This window comes from Ambystoma mexicanum, chromosome 5q, assembly GCF_040938575.1.
Source record: "Ambystoma mexicanum isolate Mex_15411 chromosome 5q, UKY_AmexF1_1, whole genome shotgun sequence".
Lineage (NCBI taxonomy): Eukaryota > Metazoa > Chordata > Amphibia > Caudata > Ambystomatidae > Ambystoma > Ambystoma mexicanum.
The window spans coordinates 547,332,443-547,350,896 of record NC_090933.1 but is presented as its reverse complement, the minus strand read 5'-3'; the positions used below and the strand labels follow the sequence as shown (position 1 = coordinate 547,350,896).

Here is an 18,454-nt window from a genome sequence, read left to right as displayed (position 1 = left end):
AAAAGCACGTTCACATTATTACGGAGAGCATGTATTTCTCCCGGCTCATCAGCAGTACTTACATGCACAATCTTCATTAAGAGGCAATTTGAGGAAAGCAGGTGCTCTTTTCAGAAACGATACTGTTAGAGTCACTTCTTCCCCTGCGTTCCGGAGAACCTGGACCTGTGAGAAATTTCAAAAACACATGATTGGGTTAAAAATGTCCAAATAAATTGTGTTAATCACAAACATTTATTATTGCATTTTTGTTTAAAGATGATTTCCTTGAAATTGAGATAGGGGGCAAAAGATGCATGCATTATGTATGGGTATATAAATTGTAGATGCGGATAGACAAGCTCAGAAAAGCCACGCTCGAAAACAAAAAAAGCATTCAGAATGGTTTAATAAAGCAATTTTTTTAATTTGTCTCGAGATGGGGCTCAGTGCCCCAGAGCTACTCACACAGGAGTAGACACATTTTGTTTTGATTCCGTTCTGCCAGCCATGGTAACGGAATGTCCGATTCTGATCTGTTTTGCCCCTATCTGCCGTTCCGCCACCCCCACGTATCGAAAAGAGTGACGCAAAACTTCTCGTTCCGTTATGTGAACTCAGCTTGAATAGAAAAAAAAACAAACAAAATGTCTGTGCCACTGCGCGAACCTAGCATGGATCAAAAAGAGCAGCAGGAAATCTCTTCAAAACGAGATGCGCAAAGTTTCTCGTGCTGCTGCGCAAACCTAGTATGAATTAAACAAAAACTGCGCAAAGATTCTTGTGGCGTTAAGTAAACCTAGCGCGATTATAAAAAAAATGCATACAAAGTTTCTTGTGCTGCAACGCTAAACTAACTAGCATGGATCAGGGAAAACCGCAGTTTCTTGTGCCACTCCACAAAACTACCACAGATTGAAAAAAGACCAGCATGAAGTTTCTCACTGCGCACCACGAAACCAACATGGGAGCAAAATACAAAGCTGCGCTTGAAACTGCAAAAAAGGGTTAAATTGCAGTGCTGGCGGAACCACAATGGTTATTTTGCGCAATGGGAGAAAGTGGATTCCAGTTGCAAATTCTGCACTTTAGCTTTGCCAGTGTAAATTTCACTCACGCCTAAACAGATACACCGTCTCGCAGTGACATGCATAGTGTCCTGAGTGACCGCTCAGCAAAACAAGCTTTATATCATGATACCACACCCAAAAATTGGCCCAGTGCTGGACTTCATATTCGTCTATACTGTAAGTGATTTCCATCTGGCACACACCCAAGTCATGCCCAGCATGTAGTGCGCAAATGAAACCCTTATTTATTTTATCTATAAATTCAATATTCTGAACGATATACCACTCATCACAATATATTTTAATAGGTAACAACCATCACCAATGGGGTGACAGGACACTGAATAATCTCTTTAATACACTAAGAATCAAGTAATGAGCACAAAAACAAATGCAGCACAGAAGAGAATACTTTTGGGTTGGTTTGGAACAGATTGCACTAGGGTTAGAGGTTCCCCCTGCACCTTGCAATACCCCTCAACCCACCAATAGACAATTTCAATAGATGTGAGGAGAGAGGAGGTATTCAGGAAAACACAAATCAAACAGAATATCACTCCCACCTTCCCCCTTTTAAACACAAGAGAAGAACAGAGTTGACTTTTCAACTGGCAGCATGGCTTTGAAATTGTCTGAGCAAAAACACCATATGTGGTCAAAATGCTTAAATTATGATACATTTCTATGGGAGCTGCTTTGCACAAATGCACACAATCACAAGCAATGATTTAGTCAAACACAAACATTTGGAATCTCAAAGTAGGAAATAATTTAAAACAAATTCACACGTGTAAAATCTTTCAGAATGTCAAATCGCGGCAAACTTTTCCTTGTGCGATTTTCGCTATACCGGACCAATTGCACTGTTTCGCTGCACTTTAGTGTTCTATGGATAGCTAAGGATGTTAGGTACAAGTAGGAGTTGAAATGTCGCTTCTATCATAAAAATTGAGGGAGTTAGAGAGGTTTTAGTAAGAGTCGTTTTTGCAAAATAGGTGCGAGAATAGAAAACAGAAATTCGGGTTAAAAATGACAGATAGGTTTTTTTATACTATGTTAAGGACTACAAAAAGGAGAAGGCCACACAGGAATCAGTTATCCTCGGCCGCTCATAACTATTTATGTGTGATACTCTAGTTTCCGTTTGGTTTGGGAAGTACTTTTCTTAATCAAATCAATACGAAGTTAGGGTTTAGTAACATAGATGAGAGAAAGGTTAGTGCAAGGATTGTTCTAGCAATACTATGGTTCTGAATTAAAGATGGGATGGGTTTGAGATTTGGATAACACAAAGCAGGTATATTATGGGTCACTGTTCTTCCTATTAATACTTACAGAATAAGTTATTAAATTGGACCGTCAGTTCTGGTCATGGATTGGGTCTGTCAAGAAAGGACAGCACATCAGGTGTGGGACTGGATCAGCTAGGCTGGTCACCAGATTTGCACACGATCTGCCCTCCTTGTTTCTGGGTATTTCAAATCAGCTGGATAGTGAGGTCATCAGGCAAGCCTTGTGGTAGCAAGCCAGATAGTTTCAGGATACTGGTTCAGAAGGCCTTCGCACACCGCAGCGCTCCACTGGGTTGTGAGAATAAATTTGAGGATTTAGGCCTTGCTGAAAATCAATAGTTCTCTACTGCTTGGCAAGGTTCTGGGCATCTGGATCTGGAAGGATGTTAAAGCTGGATGTAGAATGCTGGAACAAAATGCTTTGCCGGAAATAGGTAAGTGAGTGAATCAGTGAGTGTCTATGTGTTGTCAGCTGTCTCTATTTATCCTTTTAAATGACATCACAAAATAGGTGTATGGGCCGGCTTAACTAAGCTTGCCCCTGTGAGCTGGGATTGGATCAGGACCTCATCTCTGCCTTGCATCTGAGTGATTGGATCAAGCCTGGATGATGTCACATTTATGGTTTAGCTTTACAGTCCTTAGAAACCTCCCCTTAGCTACTAGTGTCAAAATCAGATTTTATCCTAAATACATATTTCTACATTGGTCACCTCTACACAAATCGCACACAAAGATTCCATATTTTATGTAGCATCTGTTCATCAAAATCCCACAGCTATGGGATCTTGTTTCACCTTTCCATAGTATTTTTCCTTTTCGCCATGAACACTTTTCCAAATTGTCTGCAAAATTTCACAAATATGTGTGTTTAACATTGGGATGTGTGTGTACATTTTCACAATTCTAGCATTAACGCAGTTCACATAAAACCACATATATTGCCATTCCTGTCCAGAATATGTTACAGTTCTACCGCCTCTTAAAACGCGCAGCCAAAAATTAGACTAACAACTCTGTCCTTTTTATATTTTTTCACCACTTTGAATAACTAGTTATGAGTCTCTAAAAATTGTTCATTGTTCATTCTTAACAGCAAATAGTCCGCCCTTTTGTCTCTCCCTGGAGTCCTGGAGTAGCCCCCTCCTTTGGGGAATTCCTTCCAGGAGTAGTTTACGACCCTTTCATCCATTTCCTGGGCTGGAGGATCTGCCATTGTTCATTCTCTTTTTGTAGACAAAAGTCTGGCTAACCCACAATTATCATCTACCAGTGAGCTTCTGCTGAGAGGATTTCCCTCCCCTTCGGAGAAACCCGTTTTTCCACTCCTTGTAGCTCAGCTAGGCTAATTTATTCTTAATTTCTTAAACCCAGCAGAAACCAAACTTGTTGCATCAAACATAAATACATTACTTTCTTAGCTTTCAATCTGTGGGATCAAAAACACAACTGAGATCTGTATTCCTTTTAGCAACAATCCTTTTATGTTTGCTAATCTGGCAGTCTTTTAGTTTAAATACTTTGAAGTTTCATCAGGAGCTCATCTGACAGCTGTCATTCACAGGTAGCCCCGTGTACTGCACACAGATTTTGACAGGAGCTGTCAGTTTACAGCCAATCCAGTTTGTCTGAGGAAATGTTTTGCTCTTTACACTTTAGGACTTTGTATATTCGCCATACTTCATTAGATTACATGAATTTTAGCGCCAAGTGATATTTTGAATGTTGAGAAGTGTTTTTTGGAGTTTTTAGCAACAAAGCAAATGTCATTTATAGGCACATTTTGGAGTTTCATTTGCAAAACACTGCTTCTCTCTCTGGACTCTGTTTGCTGGTCATGGAGCCCACTGGCACATTTTCTGCAGTGTTTGCTCTATCCCACCATATATGTACCATGGGTGGCTGGTTGTGCATCCATCTTTTTGTGCGTTTAAACACGCGGTTTTGGAGGTTTTTGGCGCACACAAGGGTTTTTCCGCCATTGTTGATGTTTCTTGCACCATAACTATCAGAGTGATGCCACATAAGATAGCGGAGTGGGTCAATACATCCCACAGATCCCCCCCCATCCTGACTTGGTTTTGACCTCCCGTCAAGGGGGAGTCGGGAGATTGGGATGTTCTTTTCGGTCTTATGTGGAGAAATTCAGTTGCTTCTCCCGTCCGTGATTGAGGCGACCCGCTCTCCTTGCTGGTTCTGGTTGGGAGTATGGAGCCACACTCCGGCTCCTCAGGTTTTTCCTCCCGGTCCTAGAGTGGTCCTCCTTGGTGATTCTTGGGATGATTTTTAGTTCAGTGCTAGAAACTACTGTGTCCACACATCTTAGGGGATGTCAGCAGTGGGAACGACACTTGCATTCCTTAACAATTGGCAATATTCCCCAACTATGTTTACTAATGGTCTTAACAGGTGGATTCTGTAGGTGAGGCCGGGGATGGTCCCCTCTCCTCCATTTCTGAAATTCCATTTCCTCCCATAGCACTAATGATGACTGGAAGGCTTCCTTTAGGTTTTCCATGACCCTGAGATTTACTCTAGATGTTGGGACCGGGCTTGGCAATAACTAGGGTCCAAATTAATCTCAAGTTGGTTGAGGTCACGACTCATATAAAAGGCATATAAAAGGCGGAAGGAACACCTCGCACAACCCAACAAGTGATTATTATGCTTTTGTCATCCCTAGAAATTTTGATCATACAACTGCTAAGCAGAGGATGTTTGGAGCAGGGCATTTCTAGGTCCCGTACCCATTGCTGCACTAACTCTACGCGGGTAGGGTCTGGTCTTTTTTTTTTTTTTTAATAATGCTTTGCTGATGAAGCTTTGTTCGCTATTCAGGTCAACTCGGGCGAGGACAGACTCCTTCCCGTTATTTAACTGAATCGGGAGGAAGAGCTGTTCACCCTTTTTCAGAATGCCAGCTAAGTTTTGCTCTGCTTTGATATCAATTTTGGCTATGGACTTGGAATTTTCGGATTGTAGCTTAGTATAACATTTCAATGTATCTCCCTCCAGGGTGAAATGCCACTTGAGACAGGAAGGGAGCTGATTTGCAGAAATGGAGAGGAGTTCTCATCACCATATGGTGGTCCCACAACTTTGACGGTGACGTTGGTTGCGTCATTGTTTTGAAAGTAGAACCTGATTTGATCCGGTTTTTGTTCAACCATGTGGCATGTGCCATTTAGACTAACATGTTTGATGGTTTGTTTTAATTTAATTGGCCTGTGAGTCTGGGTCCAGAGGACCTTGTTTACACAATATATAAGGGGAGACAGCCTGCAGAGGATGTCATTCCCTAATAGACAGGGGGTTCCCTCTGGCACCACAACTAGGACCGGGTGCTTCATTTTGTGTCACCCAATTTGAATTTCCAGCTCTGCAGACCCTTCAACAGGAATTTCCTTCCCGTCAAAGTTCTGGAGCTGTCCAGGGAGAGGGGTCAGGGGGGATTTGGTATCTCTCCCCCTTGCTGAATTTAGCGGCAACGTTGCTTGGGATGCAGTGTCCACCAGTACTGGAATTGCACAATGCCCTTGCACTTGGATGGAGGCGTAAAATCTAGCTCCCTTCTCCTCCAAAGGGCAAAGATAATGGGTGCTCTTGGTAAGCTTGATGGTCAATTTGCTAATTTCTGACTCTGACACTGGGATATTTGGGTCAAGAGACAGTGTCAGAGTTGAAGAATCTAGCACAGAATTTTGACAACGCTATTTGGGGAGTCTCGGGCTCCCCTTGTTCTGTTTCTGGGCTGCCCCCCCCTTTCTGGAGGCAGTCAACAGAAGTGGTTGGTGAGGTTTGAGATTCCTCTTGTGCTGGTTCTGGGTTGTTCCCCCCTTTTCGGAGGCGGTCCCCAGAATGAAGTTGGATGGTTTGGGAATCTGAGCACACAGTTTCACACTCAGTGATTTGAGGAGTCTCGGGCTCCTCCTTTTCTGATGTGGGCTGTCCCTCCCTTTTTGGAGACAGTCCTCAGAAGGGTTTTGGGGAGCTAGGGACTCTTTTTCCTCTGGTTCTGGGCCACCCCCCTTTTTGGAGGCAGTTCCCAGAATAGATTTGGGCGTGATCCTGTGTGGGAGCTTGGGGATCTGCAAAAAAAGGACAGTTGGATATGGGGGAAGTTTTGGGCTCCCCTGGTTCTGATTGTAGGCTGCCCCCTTTTTGGAGGCAGTCATCAGAATTGGTTTGAACAAGGTGATTTTCTAGCTGGTCATTCTGGGGCTCACTGATGGGCGGTTTTAACTCGGTCCCCCCATCTACCCAGTCTTGACCAGGATCTCTTGGGACCCATTTTTCTTTGGAAGGAGTTCCCCCATCCCTGAAGGAGAAGACCCCTTTCCCAGAATCCTCTGAGGACCCCTCTCCTTCAAATTGGAAGATTCGAACCTCTCCACAAAATGGGTCTTTTTAGGCTCTTTATTTCTCCTAACCGCCCTCTGTTCCTTAGGTTGCAGACTTTCGGGGGCAGGAGATTCTGGTTCCGGTTCCCGGGTTTCCAGGGTCATTTCACAAGTGGGGAAAGAAGCTTCCTCTAAGGCTTTATACCCCCCTGCCCCCTGTGCCTCCTCCCTGGGAACCGGTGGGCTGTCGGGTTCTCTCCCTGTCATTGCTCTGGAGTACCTGGCCCTTGATTTGAGGGGTTCTGAGTCGCCATGTTCATCTGAGGGTTCTGCTGAGCCCTCAACATGCAACCCAGATCCTGTGTCAAGTTCTGGACCTGGCGCTCCAGTTGGGACACCCGCTCTGGCTGGTATGGGGTTCTCTGGTCTACCCAGGGCTGATCACGGGAAGGGTAACTGTCCCTTCTCCCATAATACCCTTGGTTGGGATAGTTTTGGTACCCTTCACCCTTGGCCTCCCCTTTCCCGGATTGGGCTGTCTGGGCTCAGGAAAGTGGGGAAAAAAAGAAGGGTTGTTTTGGGGGTTGGTGTTTGGCAAGTACCGGGGAAAGAAACTCAACCTGGCATTTGGGGGATTACTGCACTCCTGGGGAAAGTGAGGAGGGAAGTTTCCTGGGTTGGCGGCTGCCTAGTTGGAACCTCCCCTTGGGCTGGGGGAGTCCACACATAGCCCAGGATGGGTCTTCTGCCCTTGTAACGGTGGATGATATAGTCAGGGGAGTTAGGGGTCCCATTTGTGGGGTTACCTCCCTGACTCCCTGTTTGGATTGGCCCGAGGGCCTTCTGGGTCTTTGGTTAGTAGGATTTTGTGCAGGACTGTTTTTAGGCCCCCCCATCTCCAGATCTAAAATGGGGGCAACCTTCACCTCCACCACTTGAGCAGCAGCAGGAGTGTTGGTTGGTTTTGGGCTTTTAGTGGCACTTTTATTTTCTACTGGTTTCTGCACTTTGTAAATGCGAGTTGCTTGTTCAATGACCCAGTCTAGTGATCTTTTCTCATGAAAGTCCCTCACCAGCTGTGTCATAATGTATTTAGGGATTGAATGAAAGAAAGTACTGATTAACTCCCTACTGCCTGTGTGCATCCTCATGGTGGTCTGCACAAAGGCACGTTTCAGATCTTGGACAAATTCTTTTGGGGCCTTGTCTTCCCCACATTGCAGATTGTAGGCCACCTTGCGGGCCCTCTTGAGGGTTTCTGTGTATTGAAAAATGCTTTAAGATGGCTGCCCTATAGATGGACCATCTTGAGTGGTTCTGATCCTCGAGCCCCACAAAGAAGCTGGAGTATTCAGGGGAAAATGTCCACTTGACATACTGAATGCAGCTTTGGCTATCATTCATGTGGGAAGTATCCATCATTTGCTCATACAATTCGAGGTGCTCCCAAACTGAATATTTGGCATTTTTATGGTATGGCGTTATGACGCTCCTAATAGCCTTGATTTGCTTCAGGGGATCTTTCAGTAGGGCCCTCTTAATTTTGTTGGCCTTTTTGCTTTTGGTCACCCTTGTCCACTCATCCTCTGACTCAGAGGCACTGCTACCGGAGGTGGCTGTCTGATCCTCTAGGCTCTCCCTGATTTTGCGGGCTTGGGAATGGCAGGCAGAATATGGGGCCTAGTCTCTTGAAACCTGTGGTGCTCAGAAGAGTCTTCTGACTCTCACTTGCTCACAGGATTGGCTGGGTACCCCCCCCCCACTGACCAGCTGGGAGGAGGTCTTTAAGATGCTCTTTGTGGGCCTAGTTTCATGGAATTCCCCTCCAAATTGGACTGACTGGTCCCTTGGTAGGTGATGTTTTTGAGGATCCAGTTCTCTGATTCTCCCCTTATTGGAGTCTCCATGATGAGAGAGGCTGGCCCTAATATTTGGGAACCTGTACATAGATGCCCACCCATCCATTTGTGGGAGGCGCTGATCTGTCAGTCCCATATTTCCCATTGTGTTGAAGTCTGTCATCCCCGTGGCCCTTGGTTCATATGAGCTAGTGGACATGAGAGTGGCAGAGTTCATTAAACTGAAGGAATTGAAGTCCCTGATGCCAGTGTGTGCTCTATCCCACCATATATGCATCATGGGTGGCAGGTTGTACATCCATCTTTTTGTGCATTTAAACATGCTGTTTGGAGGTTTTTGGTTTGCCACCATTGTTGCTGTTTCTTGCACCATAACTATCAGAGTGATGCAGCATAAGATAACAGAGTGGGTCAATACATCCCACAATACTTTCTGACAGAGATAGCACCGTACGTTCACCACTCAATTAATAAATATGTCCCATCCTTCCAGCAAAGTTCAAGGTACCTGAAGAATTCGGATTGGTGCTGTTGGTCATGATGAGCCATGTTAGAGAAACTTTGCAGGTGCAATTAGCAATAGAGCAAAACATGTCCCAGTGCAAAACGTGTGTTATTTCAATACATTTTTGCATCAGGGCAAATTCCACACTAGCACAAGCAAAAGGGCAAACGTTGCTCTGGTGCTAAAATGCATTACAATGTTTTTTTTGCACTAAGGCAATTTTTGTCCAAGTGGTAATTGCAATTCATCAATCAAAAGTTTCTGTAATGCCATATTACGTTAGCCCCTAGTGTGGAATTATGGAAACTTTGCACCGGTGCAGTGCAATTAGCACTTGTGCTACACTCTTTCAATGCATGTTTGCAACAGGGCAAACAATTGGGACTAGTACACACGTTTTCCTATGGCAGAAATTCACTGTACAAATATGTTTCTTCCACTAGGGTAATTTTTGTTCTAGTGCTAACTGCAATTGCACTGGTGCAACTTTTACGTGCTATTGCTCGAAATCTCTTATGACTTCTGCTAACAGAAATTCTAGTTTCAAACCAGTTCATAGGCATAAAGGCGACATAAGTGTCATAGTGCTTCAACTATGCAAAGTGTCGTAAAATTGATCTACAAAATTGAGGACCAACGTCAAAAGCCTTAAGTACTGCGTGCTCACTCGGTGAGTGAATAGACTTGTAAAATTAGCGAGATGTTTTCATGAAATATATCCAGTTATCAATGTTCATGCGTAATATCGTGTATTCTTGTTGAACCAAAACTGTCACAGAAGCAGATGTTAAAAAGCAGGCCATTGCATTTCGGAAATACACCCTTCATCAGGGCCAAATTTCAAGAAATAATCAAACAGAAACAAAAAACAAATAATAACAACTATCAGGTCCCCTGTGTGCTTAATGCCAACTAATGGGTGTGTAGTCGTGAAAAAAACAAAACATACCTGTCCCAAATGGACAAAAACCTGACTTCAATAACAATAAGAAATAAAAATGCATCTAACATCCAAAATGGCCTGTAAACAGAGACGTTAGTGCCCAAAGATAAAGCAAAAAATAAGTACCTGTGTATTCGAGCTCTCGATGGATAAAGAGCCTACCGTAAAATCAAAAAAAGGGAAAAGTAAATAAAGACCTTGCTATAGGCAAAAACGTCAAACATGCCAAACCTGGAGAAAAGAAAACTGCCTTACCACAACGTATGGATCCAAGCGCCCCACGGACGTGGTGACGAGATAGATACACTTTCTGTGGATCTAGTTTATATAAAAAGACGCCCGCCAAAAGTTTGAAAAAGTACACGATGACGCCACGAACCATCATGCGGTAACACCACCGATGAAGCATAGAGACATGATGATACTATCGCCTTTACGAAAAAAGACATGTGCATATTGAAGTTTAACACACAAATGGGCTACTACTGAAGGAACACCCCATTCTGTAAATAAATGGGAAAGGATAATGTGGCTTCCCCATTTCCTAATACCCACCTCTAATCGCTTTCCTTAAACTCTGCCTTCCTAAAGATCTCACTGAGACCCATGTTCATCTTCCACCACCTTATCAAATTCACTAGCCCATAACTAGATTTCAAATGAAAGGCCTCAGCTGCCAGGATTGCCGGGAGCAGAGTTCAGACTAGATGAAATTCAGCTGGGATGGCAAATGATTCAGACCATTCTGGTGTTTTTTGGTGTTAAATACAACTACACCACCATTTTGGCAATTCAACTAAACAGGTCCACGCTGCCTCTTAATTTTATTTAGTTTTCTTTGAACCTCAATATTAAGGGCCTCAGCAATACGTATAATTGTCAGTTCATAAACAGTTGTTAAAGGCAGCCATCTCCCATTAGCAAACTTAGAACATGAATCAAGTTGTAAGAACTAGGCATGTTAGATATAATAGATGCTTGTTCAAATTAAGTCTATCAAGGTTTACTATGATATATTTATATTCTATTATGACTTCAAATTTCCTCACCTGTAATGGCCACCCAAATAAGGTCTTTTCATCTAGCTTTCTTTTACACATCATTGTTTTAGATGTTTCCAATACCCATTATGATTGTTAACTCACAGATCGCTACAAGCCCTCTCTTCAGGGTTTAAATCTGTAATTAGAAGACCGTCGGGATATCCCAATATCCTTATTTTATATTTACCAAGGCTTAAGGAAAGGTGCCAGATATGGCCATATCTTCTCCAAAGCTGAATCTATATACATTAGAGAGCACCAGAGCAGGTCATTACCCCTGCTTTCATCTTCCCAGACCTGCTCCCACCAGCTGCAAGCTGAACCCCCAGGCATTAGTGTGAGGTAGCTTCATAATATGTCAAAGGAATTGGGGCAATACCCATCCTCGTCATTTATATCAGAGGGCGGTTCGATCAATCTCATCAAACGATACAGCATAATCTACAGGTGCAAAGCACAACTTCGGGCTATTTGTTTTACTATGTTCCTCATTAATAATATTTTATGTTTTGTATAGCACTTCATGCACAGTTAGTGGTTTCGGAGCACCTTGGTGAATAGATGGTACAATTACCAATTATCACCGACACTTGTGTTACTCAATTTTCAAACCCCTGTCTCTGCAGTAGCTCCTGCTCTTTGACTGTGGAAGAAGGATTCCAAGAGTGCAGCAGAGAGGGACAGTTGTACCACAGCCGGAGGTACCATTCAATGTGTATAGGGTTCTTGTTCAAGAACGGAACAGGTGCAGATGAGTTGTATGGACTGATGGGTATGGCCAGCGTAACTCATTCATTTTTGCATGCATCTGTGGTAGATACGGTCGGACAGTAACGTTGAGTGACTTCCAAACATTTCTCTCTCCCGCTACGGGAATATGCTATGCCACAGCCAAAGGTTCTCAAGCTGTACCACAACACTGAATATATAAAAGGCACACAAGTCATCAGTGTGGGTAAAAAACGCCTAAGCTTGCACTCATGAATAAATTAACAGAATCTGCCAGGCTTGCTTGGAGAGAAAAGAGAAAGGGCCGTGCTGCTTGCAGTCTTTGTTAACAGAACCCAGATGTGTCTGTCTGCTGAAGGATCAGGCAGGTGCTCAAGGCGTCACGAGCAGAGAGACAATTCCAGCTAGCCCCGACAATAAACCTCTGTAACGTGATAAACTCAGAAGCCAGGTTCCAGAGGTGTCCACAGACATTTTTCATAGGGGTGGCCTAATGAGATCACTTGGGGTGGCCCCCCAAAACAGAGAGGCAGGCGGTCTGGTGGGGGAGGCAGTGTTTTTATAAGGGTGGCTGCAGAACCTCTACCGCGTCCAGGCTGGGCCTTCTTTTCAAGTCCCTTTGGTGCCTAAAATAGTGCAGTTCCCTTGACTGGCATCCGATCAAGCTCTAACGGGGTTTTAGTTCAGGCTGGCGAAAGGGAGCACAGTGATCCAGCAAGCAGGCCAGTGAGTGAGCCTCAGCAGGCTCTTTCGGCCCAGTCAAGGACTTCTGGTATAGGCAGAGTCTGGTAGAAGCTGCCAGCAACAGCGCATTTAAAATCAGAATCCTAAAAGCATCAGGCCTAGACCCTTGCTATCTGTTAACCAGATCAGGGAACCACCATCTGCTACTCTCTAACGGTCATTATCTGTAATCTCAGCTACTTTCCCAGAACATTCCATGTCGGTTCTTGGACCATACTAATTCAAAGTAAATCATGTAGGGATGGCAGTTGAACTACAATGCAGTGACTGACGTCGCAGCCATTTTAACCTTGTAGCCAAATGCTGAGGTTGTCCGAATCAGTGTATATGCTACAATGTTTTTAACATTTTAATGTTAAGGTGAGCGTTCTGAAAAATAAAATGAGCACTAAGAGCAGGGTGCTTTATGTACCGAGTGATTCAGGCATGCAAATATTTTATCACAGATCCAATTGTCATATATAAAGATCTGCGGTCCTTATATTCCCCACATGCTCTTCGGTTTTATGCAAAGATGGATGTAACCCTCTGGTTTTACTTGTCCCATTCCGGTTTCATAAGGGTTTTTTTAAAGAGTACAATAGGCCTGTACCAGACCATGCATCTTAGGATGATAGCCTCCTGAATTGTACAGTCTAATGGAATGAAATGGTGATTTAAAGTGGGATGGCGCTGTGCTGTCCAGTCAGAACCACTAGTCTATATTCCTTCTGCATTCCAACATAATCAACCTCAGACATCTTCATATATTGGTGGGCCTAATCTATGAGATTCTGCTTGATTCCCTTGATGTAGCAATCAAAGGATCTCTGCAGAGCAGGCACTCTCCTTAGGAGGTACAATATTCAAAGCCAAAACATTACGGATGGAAGTCACTGTATCCATCATCACCAAAGGAGTTTCCCAGGGCAGCCTTCCATACCATCATATGAAAATCAGTCTTGTTCTTGCCACCAATGTGACCAGTCTGTCCCAACTGCTAGACCACAGATCCGCAAGATTTTCAGTAGCCATCTGAAGCCTAAGGTACAGTTGCATAGTTTGGGTTGTTTACGTCCACCTGGGCGAAGGATTGAGCATCGGTAAGCCATTCATCCAGGTAGAGGTAGACAATAACTCCTTGTTACAGGAGGATACCTACTGTCGGGGCTGAGAGTTTGGTAAAAACCAGTGGCACTGATTTTAGACTGGCAAGGAGGGTTTTTATCTGGAATTGCCCTTTTGTTTTGCCAAATAAGTGAAGCATTTGATGGTTTGGTGTTACTGCTGCATGGCAATAGGCACCCTCTACGTCTAGAGAAGAAAGGTAATCCCCTAGTGGCATCAAGCAGATGAGGATTGTAGCATTTCCATTTTGAATTTTATCATCTTTATGCACTGGTGACATTCTTGAGGTCTAGGATTGCCCTGCACTTCCCAGAAGGCTTTTGCAATACCCCCAGAATGTGTGCATTACCTTTTTAATGAATAGCTCTGCAAATGTCACCTAAACCAATGGGCCAATCTAACAAGCTGAGATCACATATTGGGTTGGTGGTATACTGTATTTTCTTGAATAAGTATGGATTAGTAGAGACATTGTCATACCTATATACGTCTTTATAAAATTAGTATAGACCTGCAGAGTATCCCCATCAGAATAGACTTGAACAATATCATCATTCTTGATACATGGAATTAAATAAAAAAACTTCTGTTTTGAATCATGTTTCAGAGTGGTGAAGAATTATTGAATGACTGAATACTTTGCTTCTTTATATATTTGTCTAGAGATTATTTTACGACTTTGTTCTGAACTTCCTTACATATTTAAAGGGGATTTATTCCCCCAATTGAGTGCATTTAGAACACCCGTTATGCAAAACAAGTCTTGCTGCTCTATTATGAGGGACCACGCGATGAGATAATATAAGCAGGAGGCGGTTTGGTTTAGTTTGGCTGGTGGGCTGATTGGATTATTAATTTTGTGGACATATTTGCAAACCCGTAATACACGTTGACTTGCTTTGTCCATTTCCAATACGAATCCTGAGTCCTTTGTCTGATTTTATTTTCATAATACTGAGTCATTAATAATGCTGATTCCCCAATACTGGTCCATTGATGCCACTCAGCATCTGCTGTCAAGTCACTGACAATATTAAACCAATGATGTTGAGCCACTGATCACAGTCATTAATCTAGCCGCAGCCCTTTCAATTCCTGACTGACCTTCCCACACATCTATTGACTGTAAAATGTTTCCCAACTAATCTGGGTGATGTGCTATACAATGTGTACATGTGGACAATCAGATCCCGCTTGATACTACCAATATTGGATTGTAAAAATGGCTTTCTGCTCTGCAATCATTTGCTGGTCAAAAAGACAGAGAAATAAAAATTGCAGAGACTAAAATTTTCAGTTCCTCCAACAAGAATACAAATATTTAAAATAGGAGTATTCTTATATGTGAAAAGTTTGACGTGAAGAACTTCGGGACCCTAATACAATTTTTTATGAAGCATTCAAGCGATTTAAAAAAACGGGCCAGGTGTGTCAATCAATAATTTAAATATAGGTGTTCAAGAGAACTTGCCCTACATATTGGTACTTAAGAAGGCAATGAAATGTAGGCTTTGGTCAAACATGAAGGAGGACATTAAAAATGAGGCAAGTGTGGGGGACTTTCTGAAAATCTGCTCTGAATTGAAGCAGGTCATACCATATTGACAAAAATGCAGGATTTACTGCTAGCTAGAGTTAATTAACTATTTACAGTGAAGGTTCTGTCTGTACGCTATGCTCCGAGGATGTGATCGAAACACTAATGCATTTATACGTACAATGCCCCAATCATGGGTGTGCGGCTTGTCACTGAGCATGATGGCTGCCTAGATGGCTGGCTCCCCCTACACCTTTGTTTGTTTGGAGCTGGGGCAGGTGCCGGCTTGAGAAGGAGAAGCAAAGCACTGACTTTAAGGAGTAATGGTGATTGCCCATAGCGTTGGATGGGCTGCACATCTCCGCAGGAGTTTCGGTTTCCAGAGGTGGAGCAGATGCAGTGGCCGAAGCAGAGCACCGAGGACTTCACTTTGATTTGAGTCAGGCGAGTTTCGACTTGCTCCGTCAGACACACCCCATTTGTGGAGAGAAGCATCTTTCGTGGAGCAGCAAAGGAGTTTGTTTTATCCTTCTTGTTAAATTTCATCAAAGACAAGAATGTAAGAAGGTCACATATGAGATTTTTGTGACATGCAGTGGTGTGTAAGAGTATTTAGCATTTTTTTTCATGCAGCACCACTGCATGGGTTTGGTGCATTGCTATAATGCGGTCCAGCAAGGCATGTGTTGCCAGTGTGAAATGGACATGTAAATGAAAACAGGCTATTCAGTCAAAAACGATTTCTACATCTAAAATGCAAATAATTTTTTTTCAGAGTTAAAAGCATATCTTTTTTTTCTCACCTGAAATTCCTCTGTTGCAGGAGACACATTTGAGGATTAATGAACTAACCTCATTAACAATACTAACGATTCTAACTCATTAATAATATAATGTGTTCTCCAGTGCAAAATGAGAAGGAAAATGACAGGATCTGAAAGTCAATTTAAACGCGCATCCAGATTTTTTTTCTTTGCTTCTATCTGCGCTCTGTCCACAGTATTTGCAGGAAGCAAATACTCGAATAAGCAGGAAATCAGTTTGGTTACAGTTGCAACTGTATAAGCCAAGCCATTGTTAAAGAAAAGGAGGGTAGGACATGATAGAATTTCATTGCTTGAACTCGTTTGGCAGGCTGTAACAGAGCTTTGCTAATGAATCTCGGGGAAGAAGAGAGGAGAAAACATTTTACACAGCTGGGAGAAAGACCTGGTTGGTGGCTGGGGATTTTCCTGATTGAAAAAGCAGATCCCAGTGCACTGCTGCAGAGACTGGGAATTCCAGTCAATAAGCCCCGGTTTGAGTGACAGCAGATGCTCGTCCTTGCTGGTGTGATTTAAGAAGAATTCATTGAACCACTTCAAGAAGGCGACCAGCCAACGAATTTCACATGCTGATCAGGCCTGGTAATTATATTACAGAGTGTGGAGGCAGTGTGTATGCGTGCGAAACTATTCAGTCAGCGTGCAAGAGGGAACTACAGTGTTTTATCAACATGTTTAATGTTGCAAATTGAATATGTTCTCGCCGCTCTCTTCTCATTTTGTTACAGATAAGGTTGTTACTGTGCAATTTCCATTTATTTCTGTAAAAAGAGTAAGATCGTGTTGAAATGCAATTTTTATAATGCACGAAAAATATCTGAAAGCAGACGGATAGTGTGTTTTATTTTTCTCTGTTATTTGTGCATCTACCATTACAGTACTGATAATATGGGGAGAGGTTTAGACAGTGCAATTTTCATTTTTAAGCTAGCTAAAAATAAGACTTAGCGGTAGCTGTGTGCATGATTCCATTCAGTATATAAGTGTATGTTTTCTGAACGGAACATAATAATAATATAATGAAATAGACTGCTGCTGGAGGTACATGAGTCAGCAGAAAGAGAGGCCCTGGACATAGTTCACCGATGTAGATAAGTTGGTGATAAATACCGCATGTTAGCTCGCTGCCGTAGATAAGTCAGTGAGGACAGCCCATGGTGGCACTCCATTTGAAAATGTGGTGTTCCTGAAATGTAAGCCTGAGGCCTCTCTAGTGATCACACGAACAGACTAAGCAAAAATAAGGGGTTCTGGATATTGGGGCCACATATAAAACAAAGGAATTATGCTCACCAGAAATACCACCAATAACGCATACCAACATAATGTATACCACTTAATGTATCTGTGTGCTGAAATAATGTATGTATACTGTAGTACTATATACCAAATCTAATCTGAATGCAAAGAGTGATTATTACTGAATTATTTTCATTTTGGCGGTAAGAAAATACCGCTAGGCCCCAAATCTATACAAAATACCCTACATATTTATGGTGCGTTGGCCGGGAAAGTGATCATAGAGCACCTACTGGGTATGGCAAGTGTGTCTCACCCTGCCATCTGTACATTAAAGGGAACCCATTTCATAATAACAGTGTGTCACCAAAAACGAATTTCAGAATGTCACAAAGGGAAACCACATTCTCAGACATGCAATATTTAGAGGCAAAGTTGTTTGCACATGGGGTGTGGCCATCAAACAGTACCTCAGAATGGCATGATCACATTCAGGGTGAGGTGCAGAAAGAAAAACTAGACAATATTTTTGCAGAAGGCAGCATAATTCAGGTCTGACTTACAAGGTTATTGAATGCAGCTGATAAAAGAGCAGAGAAAGACTGTTTACTACGGCTATGTGCCAAAATATGGTTTATTTTGAATAGGTCCCTGCGTATGCAAGAAAATGATACCCAGTTAATTAACAGGTTAAAGACTGACTTAGATGGGGCAAGTAAAAAAGAGGAGATGTTAAGAACAGAATTAGAAGGATGTCAGAAAGACATGCAATTAAAATGCAGAGATTTTGATATTCAGTTGTCCAAAAGCAAGAAACAGTTTGAAGACAGTGAGCAAGAATTGGTACACTTAAAAGCCTTAGTGGATCACAATAGACAGGATAAAGATAAGATTGTTTCAGAAATGCAGATTTTACAAAAAGAAAATTTTGAAAAAGAAAGTGATCTCCAAGGTGCAGAGCAAGAAATGGTTAAAATGATTCAAGAAAGAGACAAGAGAAACAAAGAATTCAATGAATGCCAAATGCAAATGTGCAACATGCAGGAGGTAATAAATAAAATGAGTGATGAAAACAACTATCTGCAAAATGAAGCACGCAGGCTCCTTAAAAAGTGCAAAGACTTAGAACAACAAATGTGCATTCCCAGGAGAGGCGGCAGGGTACTATATTCAATGGAGTGGAGTTGAATTCTAGTTCTGCCCAAAGAGCTAGTGCTCCAGTGACTGGGCCGGTGACTGAACT

General features: G+C 42.7%; 1 protein-coding gene across 2 annotated transcripts in view; it reads right to left on the bottom strand.

The window, feature by feature from the left end:
- SNTG1 (syntrophin gamma 1) overlaps window positions 1-18,454 on the bottom strand; it is a 2,735,678-nt gene that overhangs the window by 1,860,808 nt on the left and 856,416 nt on the right. For both annotated transcript variants that reach the window (XM_069621032.1, XM_069621033.1), the window contains exon 8: window positions 63-165. In XM_069621032.1, the coding sequence (XP_069477133.1) occupies window positions 63-165 (103 nt within the window). The remainder of the gene's footprint in view (window positions 1-62; window positions 166-18,454) is intronic.